Below are 16445 nucleotides of genomic sequence, written 5' to 3'. Positions count from 1 at the left end.
AGCTTGTAGCCCTTCGTGATTCGGTCGCGTCGGACCCGACTTTGTGATGATCTGATGTATGAATATCAAGTTATCACTTCATGATGTTCGAGATGTCTTGCTTTCAAAACTTTGATTTCAATGGTTTTGGGCTCATTTTCTCTCTAGAAACGTTTTGGTTTTAGGTCACGTCAAGACGCGTGCCATATGTCAAAATGACCGGATCGTCGAAACCTAACTTGTGTCTAAATTTAAGCTTGTTTTGATTCCAAATAGGCAACCTATGGGCACTTGCAGATCATCCCGATATACGAAAATACAACCTACATGATTGGAAACTGGTTTGGTGAGGCCGCACCGCAATAGTGTAAAACCTACTTGTTTGTGGTAATTTGAGCCCAAAATGTCATTGGGAAGTTCGATTAAGCCAAAATTTTGTCCCTAGGGGATTTTTCAATGTTATGGATGCAATGGCAATGGTTGGGTATTGTTTTGAAGCCCTTAGCATAGGGCTATAATTATAAGGTATCTTCCCGGCATAATAGGAACGGGTCTTCGAGAATCAATTTTCATCCTGATGGTGTTGAAACTTATCTGAATGTGACGAAACTTTGTGAGTGTCATTCGAGTATCCCAAACTACCATTTTCATGCATTTCAAAGCTGTTTTAGTACTTTTTTCAAGGTTGTTCAGTTTTAGGCTTATTTTTGCAGTGTTCCCTTGGTTTGACGGTGTCTTCGGTACCGACAAGACCAGGTTGTTATTAGCTCTCTTCTTATTTGTACCAAGGATGTAAATACGTCAGAAAATAACGTATAACACAATACAACGAGAACACAAGATTTATGTGGTTCACCTAAAAAGGGCTACATCCACGAGTACAGCAAACTAAAATCCACTATATCATTGAAAATTACATCAAAAAATTTTGGATAAAGAGTCACCTCTTTAACTCTCGACAAAAAACCCAATCGAGTAAATCCTTATAAACCACTATCTCGTTCTTTTCTTTACTGACAACCATTAGTGACAACACCAGATAGAGACGCGAGAGTAAGGAGAAACTCACTTTCTATTTATTACAAGGAAAAACTACCCAAAATCTCCACCTTTCCCATATAGTGGAGTACACAAATTCTCTGCATTTACATCCCATATATATAAAGTTATGAATCCACACTAAATAGGAAATTTCATGTACATGTTACATATATCTCAAAATCAATAAATATATTCAAGAGTTGTAATCTTTTTGGATTTCTAATTTTTTTTATGAAACTTATCAATCTCAATCCCACATAATATGTGATTTCTTTATATGGGTGATTTTGGATATCACCAAATCCAACCGTTCGGGGTAGTGATTTAGCAGCGGAAAGAGATTGGTGATTGATGAGTGTTGCAAGTCAATAAAGCATGTTTAAAAGGAATATTTAAAATGGTATTGTCCATGGTCAGGTTTTTTTGGGCAAATTGTGGATGGTCAGATGGGTAGCTTCATGTCTTAAAATACGTGATTTAAATATAATGAATTTTTGTTTGTGGAGCCAATTGAACATAACTCTTTGCAATGAACCTGGTAAATCTTGTGTTCATGTGGTTTATATGCCTTTTTTGCTTTATTATGCACGTTCATATTGTAGTTGGTACTCACTTATTTCATTTTTAGGAGATCAAGTACACAATTGTGGTGGGATCTTTTGGATTTTTGTATCTCCATCTTCTTTTTTTTCTAGAAATATAATATGGGTCCCCTCATTTTAAGTATTTTAATATTGAGACTCGGCCAAGGTAAACTTTGATCGAGTTGGTATCGGACTCGTCTTAGGAACCTAGTGATTCTAAAACCCCTGTAATTTTGGGACGTATTATATCATGCAAAAAGGGCTAGCAACATGTCCGGCTTGGGCTAAGTAAGCCCATAGCTCGGTTCCTTACAGAGTTGACACTAATAGAATTATAGAACAGATAAGAAAACAATAACGGGTAAAAACATGTTGGGGCTAGACCAGCTCTATTGTGGCTTGGACCTGGCCCTCAAGGCACAATTTGTGGCCCAAGCCCTAATTGTCCAGAGCCGGGCTAGGAAAATTAGCTAGGTACAAAAATTGGATGGCTTGGCACTAAGAAATGTACGCATGCCTAATAATTTTAATAGAAAACCATATAGTAGAGATCATTAATTTTTGACACAAGAAAGTCATAATCACCTATAATCACAACATATGAAATTGAACAGCTTGGATTGTGTCATAATAATTGATAAGCATAGTTAGGCGAATGGACTTGCCATCAAACCTAGTCTAGTCCAATTAAAACCAATGCAAGGTTTAGTTCAATTAAAACTAGATAATACAAAGATACAGTATTTTTAAAACTTGAAATTTATTTTTTCTCATGTCCATACATCTTGATGTGGAGATGATCTAGAGGGTTTTCATCATCAAAACAACCTTCTCTAGTGCATTTTTATTTGTGCCTTAATTTGATTGTTTTAGGGCTCACCCTTGTACAAAAATTTTCTATATATATATATAGGGAAATGTTTCTATACTTCTCTCACAACATAGAAGATCTATACTTTTTCTACCATCCAGCTGTCTAATTTTGATCAAGAGAGTCACTCACCATTTGATCTTAGATCCGACGTCTCAAAGTATTTTATTTTTAGTTTTTTTTATACAAATTGTATGAATATGAAATTTGGTATGTACCATATTCTCATTGAGACGCACTTATAAAAAATATTAAAAATAATTTTTCGATAAAATATAATGATCAAAATACCATTTGAAACTTTCAAAAATATTTTGTTTAATTTTTTTTTGAAAATATTGTTTACATATTTTTCTCTAGTGCTAGTTAATAGAGGATTGGACGTCCAAAATTTGATGTCAAAAGAGTTTATAAAATAAAAAATAAAAAATAAAATAGTATAGAGATATAATATTGTGATTGTGACAATCTTTACCCTCTATAAAAAAAAATATTATAATTATAATTATAGAATATACTGAATGATCGAGTGCTAGAGAGAATACTTAATGATCGGGAGCTAGAGAGAGAATACTTAATGATCGGGAGCTAGAGAGAAGCTAGAGAGAATACTGAATGAGCGAGAGCGGTAGAAAGATGTGTAGAGAGAGAAAGCTAGAGGAGAGTGGAGATTGAGCAAGGGTTAACTTATAGGTATTTCTAGAGAGTGCTTGAGTAGAGAGAGAGGAGGTTAGAGAGAGAGAGAAAGCGGGGCTAGAGAGAGAGAGTCATTGACTACAACGCCCCCAACTAAATATGGTTGAGGCAGTCACCTTAAACCTGAACAACCCTCTCCGTTCTCTCCTGCACTCAAATCGATCGTCATCGGACCCTTTCAAAACTTCTCTCTCTTTCCAATGCCCTCTTTCTCTCTCCTCCCCTCCCTTCTTTCTCTCTGCAACTCCTCTGCAACACAAAAGGGCTCACGGAGGCCTCTTCCGTAACTTAACTTGGCTATGGCAGCGATTTCCATGGTTGTTGCTATCTTTTTCTCCATCTTTGGGCTGATCGTCTTTCTCTTAATTTTTCTTATCTGCAGGCCATGGCGATGGTGCTCTACACAGGTATTTTCCTGTATTTCTCATCGTCTCTCTCTAGCATTCCATTGTCTCTCTCTATCTTTCCGCAGCGCACTCTGTAGAATTTCGCATCTAGGACTGGATTACCCTTATCTTATGCTTCTAATTTCCGATTCGTAAAATGAACCTCTTGCTCATTAAATATATAAGTGTTATATATCTTATTTGTGTATTTTTGCATCTAGAACTGGATTACTCTAATTATAGTTTTAATTTCCGTAGAATGGACCTCTCACTCGTTAAATATTTGTGTATATATATTTTTTATTTGTGTAATTCCGCCATCTAGGACTGAATTACTCTTATTGTGTCTTGTAATCCGATTCATAGAATGAATTTCTCTCCTCTCTCTATATATACACAGAGAGATACCTTTCTCTACATATATGCATACATCTCGAATCCATCAGATATGAATGACTGCTCTGCATTCTCTCTCTTGTGATTCTTTGCCGGTGGATTTTGCTTCTTTCTAATGTTTCTTCGACTGAGACCTCTCTCTCTTTCTGTGTCTAATTCAACGTAGATGTGATATGGGAGGGATTTACTGTAATATCAGCAATGCAAATGGAGTGTTCTTGATGTTGATGCCCACAATGTATATTGATTGTTTGTTTGTTATAATGTCCAAAGAGCTGCTTATGCTCTCTCTCTTCCGCCCCTCTTCTCTCGCCCGCCCCTCTTCTCTCTCTTTCTCTCTTATTTTGAAATTCTTTATGTGCTAGCCCCTCTTCTCTCGCTTTCTCTCTTATTTTGAAATTCTTTATGTGCTAGCCCCTCTTCTCTCTCTTTCTCTCTTATTTTGAAATTCTTTATGTGCTAGCCCCTCTTCTCTCTCTTTCTCTCTTATTTTGAAATTCTTTATGTGCTAGCCCCTCTTCTCTCTCTTTCTCTCTTATTTTGAAATTCTTTATGTGCTAGCCCCTCTTCTCTCTCTTTCTCTCTTATTTTGAAATTCTTTATGTGCTATTGTATTGTGTCCTTGTTCTTTCTCCATTTTTGGAATTGAAATAGGATACATCCTCTTTGTTTTTACTCAATTTTAAGTGGATGAATAATGAGTGGAGGATTCACATTGCACTTCTTATGGCCATTTTCTTGATAAGTCTGATGAATCTTTTTATTAATTAGAATTTCTTCTTTTGGGCCCCATGGCATCTATTGATATGCTCCCTCTCTCCCTCTCTCTCTCTCATATCTTTCTCGATATGCTTTGTGATTCTTGAAAGGTTTGCATATCTAACTGGTGCTAAGTTGAAATTCCATAGAATTAAAGGTACTTATCCTACTTAGTCCTAGGAATCAGGTAAATTGAGTCGCTTCTCTTATTTGTAGTTGTTAAAGGTGGGGAGAAACTGAAGTGTACTGGCAGATACACAACTGCTACCATTTGTGAGCGTATGCTCTTTATTTGCAGTTTTTTATATAATATCTGAAAATTTTAGTTCATTTCATTTCATAGGAGTTATGTTTTACATAAGAATTTTGATATTCCTTTCTCTCTCTCGCTCACTCTCTCTCGCTCTTTCTCTCTCAAAATATGCAAGAATTGTTTTAATGGGACCTAGTTCAGTGAAAAGAATGAGTATATTTTTGGCATGCTTTGGGAAATTCTTTCAATTGTTATCATCTATGCATTATTGCTCATCTGAGAGATAATTAGGGATCTTAATGGGTGATTGCAGTGGAATGAAATGGAAAGGGTTTTTGGATCAGCGTCATTATTATCAGTTGTCTCAGTGTATTGGATTTCCTTTTCTATTTTTCCATGGCACTTAGTGGTTTGAGATTCTTGGATCTTGGTCGAACATAGAAGGCCTGATTCCTTACTTGTATTGAAAGACATAATTAAGATGGTCTCACATAATTGACAATGTAGATCGTAGATCTTAGCTGGGTGGAAAAGCTGCTTCCTCTCTCCGGGAGGTAGACTAACCCTTATCAAAGCCACCCTTGCTAGCATACCAGTCTACCAAATGTATTTGTTTCACATGCCAGTAGCCATTAACGCTAGAATAAAACAGTTGATGAGAAGGTTCTTATGGTCTGGGGATGCGTCCTCCAACAAATTTCATCTTATCGCCTGTGACAAACTCTGCCTTCCCAAAAAACAGGGGGCGACTAGGGATCAAAAATCTTAGAAAGAAAAATGTGGCCCTTCTAGGCAGATGGAGTTGGCGCTTGGCCACCCAAAGGGACTAACTGTGGACCACCATTCTTTATCATAAATATCGAATACCTACCTCACCTTGGATCCCTGAATTCAAACCCAACCAGAGATCTTCTGGAATTTGGCGATCCATCTATGGGGCACATCAACATTTCCATTCTCACATTAGGTTCCACCCCAAAGAGGGGGAATCGTATCCTTTTCTGGCTGGACCTTTGGTTGGGCCACACCCCCCCCTCAAGGATAGATTCCCTGATCTATATTCTCTGGCTCGTAGACGGGGGGCTACTGTTGAAGACGAGATGGTTCTGGCAGGGTCTTCGAGATCTTGGAACCCTGTGTTCAGAAGGGATCTTAACGAATTGGAAGTTTCCCACTTCAGGCCATCTTTCTGGCACACAGTGGCCCAGATAGCATCATTTGGTCCCCTGCTGGTTTTGGTATTTTCTCGGTCTCCTTGTTCTATCGAAGTCTCTCACAGGTCTCAACGGTTCCAACTGCTTCCTCATCTTCGGTTTCTCATGCCTGGGTTTCCATTGCCCCTCCAAAAATTCAGATCTTCATGTGGCAAGCACTTTCCCAAAGAGTGCTAACAATCGATCAAATAAAACGCCGGGACATCCCACTCCCTAACGGATGTGTCTTGTGTTTGGCTGCAAAGGAAACAAATGACCACCTTTTCTTGCATTGCCCCTTCGCCCACAACCTTTGGGGGGAAATTATTAGTCTTTTCGAGATCCAATGGGTCACTCCAGAACATGTTCTGTCCATCCTCTCATCCATCCAGCCGTTTCCTTGGCCTAAATCTGGGATTTTATTTTGGAAATCCATGGTGGCGGCCTCTATTTGGATTCTATGGATTGAGAGAAACAATAGAATTTTCCGGGGTGAATACTCCCTATGGAACAAAATACTCACCAAGCTCAAATCCACAGTTGTCTTCTGGGCAACCAATCATCACAACTTCAAAGGTGTCTCCACCTCGACATTCTTTCAGGATTGGAGCTCAGTCCTAAGACATAATCACAAACGCCCAGACCGGGCTTCTCTTTGGACTTCCCCACTGCAGGATCGTCTCAAACTAAACTTCGACGGATGTTCCCTCAGTAATCCAGGTCTGTTGGGAGCCATAATTAGGGACCATTTTGGCAACACGGTAGCTTTGTCCTCCATCTACATCGGCCACACCAACTCGGTGGAAGCCGGCCTATGCCCTCCTAGAAGGACTAAAGCTCCTACAAACACATAGCCTGAACTTTATTGTGATTGAGGGAGACTCGTAGAACACCATTCAGTGGGCTCAAAGAATCCCCTCTTCACCCCCACCTGGGACCCTAGCGCACATATTTGATCAGATTCATTACTTGTGCAGGGATATAGACATCTCATAGATGCAAACCTGGAGGGAGGGCAACCAGGAAGCAGACGCCCTAGCTAAAGAAGCGGCTTTACGGGAGGAATTTTAGAAGCTCTCATTTTTCTCTTGCTGGATTTTTTGGACCACCTTCTTTTTCTTGGTTGTTGTTTCTACACTGTAACCTTTTAAAAGAAGGCTATTGGTTTCCCTTTTTTGGTTTTCTTATCCTATAGCATCCAACTTTGTGGTTTGCCTAGGCCTTTTGTACTCTTCCACTTTCTTAATTTAAGGTTAACATTATAAAAAAAAAGATGAGTAAGAATATTTAACTAAAGTTTAATTAAAAATTCGTAAATTAAGATGAATAAGAATATTTAACTAAAGTTTAATTAATTCATTGTTTTGAAATTTCTAATTCCAATTGAAGTTTTCTTGAATTGGATAGTGGAGTTGATGACAAGCGACATAGGCAGTCTGAAATGGAAAGGTCACCTGACTTGAAGGAGTATAAAATAATGAGTTCTTAACTAAACAACTATTAAGATAACGAGTTTCTAGGAAGAGATTTTAGATTCTTGAGGCTATTTTACTGTATTACAAATTGTATTAGAGAATCTGATGGATTTTTCTCATGGGAGGTGGTGCTACACTGATTGGACCTCTGGTTCTTTCACTCTTGATGCATTGGAACTAAAGATAAGATCCTTACTAATGGCCACCTTTAGCTTGGGTTTCTAGTTACCAATTTCTGTGTGTTTGGGGAGGTGGAGAAGGCTGGTGATATTATGCATGTAATTGTGCTTTCATTTGTGTGTTTGGCTCTCAGTTATTGAAACACCTGGGCAATGCTTGTGGGAGAGAGATTAAGACCAAAAGAAGACAGGATTTTGCTTTGGATATTGCGTAGTGGTTGCCAATAGTGTTTCTTTTGGTAGTGGAAACACTACCTTTGGTTGTTTATATTAATATTGCGGAGTTTTTAATGTCATGCATGTGTGCCAAAGCTGGTCCAAAAATGCTCGCCTCTTAATGTTGGAAGGGAGTAGCCCCTTCTTTCTCTTGTATCCTAGCAATAAGGCAAAACGCAATTTCAGGAGTTGATTAAGATGAGTTGAGCATTAAGTATTCTTTTAGACCTGTTGATTTTGGGGGTAATAGGCAGATGGGCTGAACTGGAACTTGGGCAATATTGGGAGATGGGACTTATGATGTCCTATATGGAGCAGTTTTCAATTTCCCTGAATCATGGAATATTTGGTGATTTGGACATTTGTTTGCATTGACATTGGGTTGGTGCCTTCTATGATCATAGTGACATTGTTGATATGCTATTTTGGGTGTTCTCTTTGCTCATTGATTATAACTTGGTGGTGTTGGTTTGGCTAATTTGGAGCCCTGTGTTTTTCGTCAGTTTTTATAACTTCTTGGTTGTTACATACTTTGTATATTTTCTTTATGCATTCTCAATAAAATACTCCCACTTATGAAAAGAAAAACAAGTTATTACAATGCTCACTTTGGTTTTACTGTTGTAGGCTAATAATGACCTGAAGAAACCACTTATTTCGGATGACTCGGACAGCCTAAGTGATTCTGCTGGATTTCATGCTTCAGAGGAAGCTGTTCAACATCAACTGCGTGCACCAAGTCCTCCACCTACAAATGCAGGTGTAGATCAAGGTAAGCCATTTGTTTATGGTCTATTGAATATTTTTGGTGCATTGTACGAGATGTCATCAACCTCTCTGCTCATATTACTTCTCAGGGATTACTGTTCTTTTCTTTCTTTTATATTATGATCTACTAAAATTTTAAATTATTATTACTTTCTTGTTGAAGGTGGTAGCGTAGTTCTGGATATTTCAGATCGTTTAGAAGATTTGCAAGTTGGTCAAACGATTAAACATGCAGTGGGGAAAAGCTGGCCTGTTGAGGAAAAGTTTGATGAGAAGAAAGAACCCAGCCTTGCTGGTGTCATATACAAAGATGGACCATATCAATTTTCATTGCTTAAGAACTATTCAGTTCAACGTATGTTTTTATTCTGAAATTTCACCATTTCATGGCATTCATGAGTTTAGACCGTGATTTATAGATATATTAAACAACATGCGCTGTGTTTATCTGGGGAACTGGGGAAAGTATACACTATCATCTAACTTATAGAATTTTATAGGAAAGATGTGGCCAATGGGTAATTGCAATCGGGAGGGAGGGAGGAAGGGCATATGAGATTTCTATGGGAAAGTCTTGACCATGGTGTAATTGGGGAGTCTTGACCATTGGGTAATTGCAATTGGGAGGGACATTAATGACCCAATGGACCATAGTTTTTTCATATTCCTTTGGATTATGTATACTTTCCTTTTTAAGTATGCCAAGTATTTCGTTCATACCATTTTGTATGAAGTGCAGGAAGTAGCTTGACTCTGGAAGTTATATCTGGTCCCTCCAGTGGAATTCGCTTCTCGGTATTGTCAACAAATGCATCTGCACTTCCTTTTACTCTTGGGAGACTTCAACCCTGTAATTTATTATTGAATGACTCAGGGGTTTCTGGGAAACATGCAATGATAAATTGGGATGCAAAGGTAACTGTCTTATGCCTCTCTCTCTCACGCACACACACAGACAAAACACATGCACAAAATCAAGTGATCAGTTTCTTACAGCCTGGAACACTGGTTGACAGAAAATGAAATGGGAGTTGGTGGATATGGGCAGCTTGAATGGAACAGTTTTGAATACCCAGGCCATACACCTTCAAGAATCAAATATCAGGCATTGGAGTCATCCCTTTGAGCTTTCTGATGGAGACATAATTACTCTTGGCTCAACATCAAAAGTGCAAGTGAGTTGGAACATAACCCACTAGTATGACTTTAATAAAAACATACATTTATGCATACATTTGTAAATACATACACATCTGATATTTGCATCCATCATATGAATTGCATGCCGGATGTATGTGATTAAGCACATGGGTGTTTCTCTTAGCATATGGTACTGAGATCCGAATGTTACTGTAGTGTCTGCAATCCCATTTGTGCACTGCTAGTTAATCAATATCCCATTTTGTTTCTACTTCTGTATCTGCACGAAGGAATTGTGTGGCCATTTGATTTTGTCATTTACTGTTGCAGTGAATCCAATTATCAAAGAAAAAGTTAATCATGCAGGAATATTGCTTATGCAATGAAAATTGTCGTATCCAATTCATCTTACAAGGATTTTATCTGATTTGTGCCTGCCCATGCGGTTTAATCCAGGCTTTATTGGCATCTCAGGTACTGAATGGAAATAAGAAATTCCATCACCTACCTAATATGCACATTCTTCCTTTAATCTTGTAGGTTCAAATTGTGAAACATGAAGCACATAATTGTCCCTTTGGCGTAGGAGTGGCATCAGATCCTATGGCTGTGCGAAGGGGAGCAAAGAAGCATCCTATGGAAGATGTATGCTATTGCCAATGGCCTCTGCCTGGAGTCCCGCAGGTTCTCAGCTTTGAAATGCGACTTTGTGTTTTGCAATTTGGCATTCCTTTTCCTAACTGTCCTCTACTGACACCTTTATGTATGTAGTTTGGACTATTTGGCATCTTTGACGGTCATAGTGGTGTAAAAGCAGCGAAGGATGCTAGTGAGTAAGTCTTTTTCCCTTTATATGTGACATTTGTGTTTATTTGATGGATAATTTGAAAACCCACAAAAGGTTCCATTGATTTTTGCAAATTTATGAGACACCTCTCAAATCATTTTGCACCATCTTTATTTCGGCAGTTCCTTTTTTCCTGTCCAAAAAAGGAAAAAACAAAAAAAGAAGTATCCAAGCTTCCATAAAGATGATGTAAAATAGCTTTGTTGCTTCATGGAAATGTAATCAGCAACTTAGATTGAGCTATTTACAAATTGGAAGTGGGTTGTTTCTGTTAATGGATGTAAATCATCTACTGCATGTTTTATGTATTATTAGCAGTGAGGGATATATTGTATAATTATTAAGATTAGAAGAAAGACAAAGAAGGGGACATGGAAAGGGGGAAATCTAAATTGATTTGAACAGGTGTAGGAACTTGTGATTTGCAGGCCTTTATTGAATATTTTCAATGAGGAACAATTTATATGATTGGGTTGTAGGATGGTGTTAATTGACCGAAGCCCATGCAGTTAAAATTACATATGTCTGCTTGTATGTAGTATTTGCACATTTTTTTAATAAATGTGCTTGGCAATAATTTTTCAAAAAAAGGGAGTCTTTGTGATGTTCCTTGGCACTCTGTACCGAGTTCATCTCTGGTACCTCTCTCTCTCTCTCCCCACCCTCCCTCACTCCATCTGCCACCAAGGCATGGTTTCTCCAATAATTGCATCTGAAAATGTGATAGGCTCTTCGACATATTTTTCTTTTGTTGGGTCATCTTGGTGCTCTGAAACTCGACCGCAGTGGAGTCTGTCTCACACATGAGACATTGTCTCTGCCACTAAGGCCTTGTTTCTTCAATAATTGCATCCGAAAATAGGATATTCAATGTATTTTCTTTTGTGTTAGGTCCGCTTGGTGGTTTGAAACTCAACTGAAATGGAGTCTAACAGTCTCACACGGGAAACATTATATCGGGTGAATGCGGGAAGTTTAAAATCTGAGCACCTGAAGTTTTGCAGAAAGTTTTCTCAAAAAGAAATCTTTTGTGTAATTTCGTGTTTGCTCATGTTCCTCTTAGATCTCAAAACTCTGGGCACACACAATTGAGTGGTTTTTACGCCTTTAACATCTAAGAAGGAAAGGTAAAGGAACATACCTGAACCCAAATATAGATTACATTAAATACTAGTAAATGACTGAAAAATAATTTCATGGCACAATTTCTTTATTTTATTGGTAAAATCATTATTGTTATTGGAGAACATCTGGATTTTTTCCATGACTTTGGTAATGTCTTGTAAATTTCAGCAGAGTTGTGCATATCCATCTTGGGAACTCTTTATGACAATCATTTTTGTGTTAGCAGCAACATTTCTTTCTTTGTGTCAGATTGGGATAATGTTTAATGTGATAATTTGGTTTTGTTTTTCTGTTATCCAGAATGCTGCCTAAGGTGGTTGCTGATATCCTGTTGACTCCAGAAAGAAGACAGAAAGTCTTTTCCTATTGTGATGCTTCCGAAGTCCTCAAGGACGCATTCAGTCAGACAGAAGCTGCTTTGACTCATCAGTATGAGGTTTTTTTCTCCAATTTATTATATCTGTGATTACAACTGAATGTTGCCATATGAAAATTATCAATTTCTCTTTCGCATCTCATGCTGTAATTTAAATGTACCACTAGATATTAATGTCAAAGGAAACAGTTTGGTGATTACGTCTTCAAGATTTCGGCATTTCGTCTTATCCAAGGCTATCCATAGCACTTTTGATTCACAACCAAGATTACACTTTCTTGCTTCTCCATAATGCCATCAAAGTTCTCCTCTTTATTTCCAGAACCCCCTTTCCTTTCCCCTACTCATTATTTCCTCCACAATACCGGGAAATTATTCACCTCAGTAGTGTTACCTGAAGGTAGTCTGCTTCCAGGTTTTAGTGTCTGTCTAGATGACAGTTTTTCTGTTGGCTTGTCAAGAAACTTTCCTTTTCTTTGTCACGTGAAGCTATTTTCTTATCAAGTGGAGCTGGTTTTTTAGCAAATATAGGACATTTCTCTGTGTTTTAGAATTCTGTAAGAAAATTGTCAGTTTGTTTAAAATCTGGATCCTTTGTAGATCTAGTGTATTCTGTCATGTGTCATGTCGATTTCTTACATGCCGCTCCTACACTTTCCACACAAAAATAGTAATTATACTGTGGTATGAAACCCTTGGCTAGATTCTATCCTTTTCCCCTAAAATAAAATGGGTGCGATTTGTATAGAGCCGAGGCTCTAAACAATCAAAGTAAAGCTCACCTTCAAATAGTGTCAAAAAATGTAGTTTCAATACTGGAAATCTTTGTGATAGCCTTAAAATATATTTTCATCTTTAATCATAAAGTTTAAAGCTTCAAAAATAGTGTAGATCGAGCAGATCTAAGAAACTTGAGAAGCTTGAAAATTGACGGCCAAAAAATGCGTTACAAGATGCACTATTTCTAAAATTTGAAATCCATTTTTTTCTCATGTCCATGCATCTTGATGTCGAGATGATTAATTTGAGGATATTTGGGCTTCAAAACCACCTCTTCTCGTGAAATTTTTTAGGTGGGCTCCAATTTGATTGTTTAGAGCCTCAGCTCTATATAAACTTATTCCAAATAAAATTGAAGGACCTTACAATTTGTGCGATGTTTAAAGCAACATTGAACTGTAGTTATTTTACTGCATGGGTACATTTAATTATCATTCTTTTACTATGGGTCCATGGGTGTTTAATTGAACACTGTTGTATGTTACTTAGAAACAAGATGTATTTGTCCTTTCCAATTTTAATAAATTTAGGTGTAATTCTCTCCTATTTGATAAAGAAAATCGACAAATGTTATCCAAGTGCTTTTGAAAGGGAACCTTCCTATGTTGCATGCATATGGGTATGGGTGAATCCAAGAATCAGCAAAGTTATAGTGAGGAATCCACCAGTATTTGGCAATGGTATAGATAGGGAGATATTATGATTTTATGAACTTGAAGTTTAGTTGCCTACCCCTTATCGATGTTTAAGATTTAAATAAGGAAAATTTTTAATAATTAAATGAATAAATATTCAAATATAATATTATATTACTTAATCTTTTTGGTAGAAGAACCTGACACATCATGATAAGAATCCAGACATGTTAGGTTCCACATCTCCACGTGTCTCGAGAAAATTCTCTTTAGGATTCTTTGGAAAGAGAAATCCAGTTGAATCCATACTGTACGCGTACTGTGTCCAATCATATCTGACACAAGCACTGAGCCTAGGGTGAAGACTCCATGCGAAAACAGGAATCTTTTAATAACTATCATTTTTATTTTTCCTCTCCTATTGTGAATCTGTATGTGTTACGGTATTCATGCGGAGACTTCAAGTGCAAAACTAAGTTCTAGTCTAAACCATTAGGTTAATGGGTTTAGCATCATGATTATGACTTCTCCCAAATTCTATATGTTCATTTTTGTGACAGAGAAATCTATGGTTTTCATATATATGCCTGATAATGTTCATTCTTCTCTCAGGGTTGTACTGCAAGTGTTCTTTTGGTTTGGGTAGATCCACATGATGATTTCTTCGCACAATGTGCAAATGTTGGGGATTCTTCCAGCGTTTTCAGGTCTGCAGCATAATATAGATCTATTTGAATTGCTCTCTCCATCAAGTAGAGGAATTTTGTACTAGAAGTTCATATCTTTTTCTTTTGACAGCATTAACGGAAAGCAGATTACTGTAACAGAGGAGCATAGGTTGACTAGTAAGTCGGAAATAACTCGTTTAGCAAAAGCTGGAACTGCCCCAGTAGATGGCTTAACACGCTTATGTGGTGATATTTTCTGTCCATGCTCTAAATTTTTTGCTTGTAACTCTTTCGAAGGCAAAATCTGCCCCCTCGTCCCCACCTCTCTCTCCCCTCCCTCTCTTATGTTCCTGTTCATCTGCCAGCATTCAATGTAGCATCTGTACTCTCTCTGTCTCTCTCTCTCATGTTCCTACTCGTCTATCAGGATTCAATATAGCACGTATGCTTGGAGACAAGTTTGTGAAAGAACAAGATACACGCTTCATTGCAGAGCCGTATGTCAGCCAGGTTGTTCACATAGAGAGGGCAAGCAAGACCTTTGCAGTCATGGCAAGGTGTGATCAAATTTCAAACCCATCATTTTTCTCCATTTACTGGAAAATTATAGACCCCTTATTTTGTCTTTTTTCTTTGTTTCTCTTTCTATATATTGTAGTGATGGCTTATGGGATGTGCTCACTACTAAGAGAGCAGTCGAGCTTATACATAAGGTAAGCAAATTTTTGCTTTTAAGAACACCTTCTCCAAGCTTTTCATGTTCATGTGCACTGTGCAGTTTAGAGAGAGAAAGGATGGTAATGAGGATGATAAGGCCCCTGGAAAGATAGCTGATTTTTTGTTGAGCCAAGCAAAGAACCTGCGAACGAAGGATAACACATCCATCATTTTTTTGGACTTTGATATATCTGAGAAAGCTTCCAGTGAGACACAAACTCACATTGAATGACATTTTACTTGATTTCTGATTCTAACCCATGTACATATCATCCATTTTTTCTCCTTATTTTTCTTTTGAGTTCTTGTGACATTAACACCCACAATGAATGGAATTTTTACTCATTTTATGTTGTGGTCTCTCTCTTGCACACATTTATATTTATGCTTTGAATTCTGCATTAAAATTCACAGGCATCATATCCTTTCCCAAATTGCATGAAGCCTCATAAGCTTTTTCATCTTTCTTTGACCAGAGAGAGTTTGACAAGCAAAACATATTTCTAAAAATTGTTGTGTAAATATTGCAGTATCGAGGAAATAAATCATCATTCCTGCCCTTTTTTATAATTCTTGCATTTCTTTGAATATATATGTTGTCCTTAAATGCAGTTATAATTATACAATAAGAGAGGGCATGGCATTCCCCCATGGCAGCATGCTGTACACGTACACCCTCGCGAAAGATCTACTTAGGAGGTTTGTTGTGATCTATAACTTTGGGATCCAAATAAGAATCCTGAGATTACTGTTTTTTTTTTAAAAAAGTTTCAATTTTATCTCTTGAATACTGTTAAATATTGAATAGTCTCCATTTCTATCTTAAATCCTTGCTGAAAGAGTTTAAGAGCGGTGTTTTGATCTATAACTTTGGTATCTAACGAGACTTTTTTTTTAAAAAAATCAAAATTGACTTTTGAGTTTTTAAACATTGGCAAATATTGGATGGTCTCCATTCTATCTTAAAATGTTGTTTTTTCAAAATGAATTTGAAATTTTTTGTATTTCCTGACGTTGGTAATTAGGATAAAGGGTTGTATCCCCAAAATTCGTGAGATCTTATAAATGGGCAAGCTTTCTATGTTTCTTTTATAGCATAGTGGTTCTATCCTCCTCTTTATCCAACCCTCCATTTTGAATAGACGGCAATGTCATGTCTATACACTATTTTATTTTTAATTTTTTTATATAAACTATTTGGACACCAAAATTTGGACGTCCATTCCTCTAATAAATTTGCACTAGCGAAAAATATAAAAAAAATATTTTCAATAAAATAAAATGATCAAAATACCCTTGAAAATTTTAAAAGGTATTTTGGTTATTATATTTCATCTTAAAATTATTTTTAATGTTTTTTA

At 37.2% G+C, this 16445-nt stretch overlaps 1 protein-coding gene across 3 annotated transcripts; it reads left to right on the top strand.

The window, feature by feature from the left end:
* Positions 1–3021: 3021 nt before the first annotated feature.
* Positions 3022–15434, top strand: KAPP (kinase associated protein phosphatase). Of its 3 annotated transcripts, none has more exons than XM_011627509.3 (13): positions 3022–3578; positions 8656–8800; positions 8960–9151; positions 9536–9711; positions 9813–9971; positions 10477–10620; positions 10708–10769; positions 12209–12344; positions 14312–14406; positions 14498–14613; positions 14795–14924; positions 15026–15080; positions 15146–15434. In XM_011627509.3, exons 1-13 carry the CDS (start codon positions 3471–3473, stop codon positions 15314–15316), a joined length of 1689 nt encoding a protein of 562 aa, XP_011625811.1. In that variant the 5' UTR covers positions 3022–3470; the 3' UTR covers positions 15317–15434. The 3 variants fall into 3 exon arrangements, 2 of the variants coding, with proteins under 2 accessions (XP_011625811.1, XP_088730983.1); XR_016061526.1 differs by having other exon boundaries at positions 3048–3578; positions 12209–12337; XM_088874857.1 differs by lacking the exons at positions 3022–3578; positions 8656–8800; positions 8960–9151; positions 9536–9711 and adding an exon at positions 10267–10410 and having other exon boundaries at positions 9831–9971; positions 10523–10620.
* Positions 15435–16445: the final 1011 nt, after the last annotated feature.

The sequence above is a fragment of the Amborella trichopoda genome, chromosome 1 (assembly GCF_054954075.1).
Source record: "Amborella trichopoda isolate Santa Cruz 75 chromosome 1, AtrichopodaSantaCruz75HAP2 v2.0, whole genome shotgun sequence".
Classification (NCBI taxonomy): domain Eukaryota; kingdom Viridiplantae; phylum Streptophyta; class Magnoliopsida; order Amborellales; family Amborellaceae; genus Amborella; species Amborella trichopoda.
Note: the sequence above shows the minus strand (reverse complement) of the source record. Positions and strands in the feature narration are given on the sequence as shown.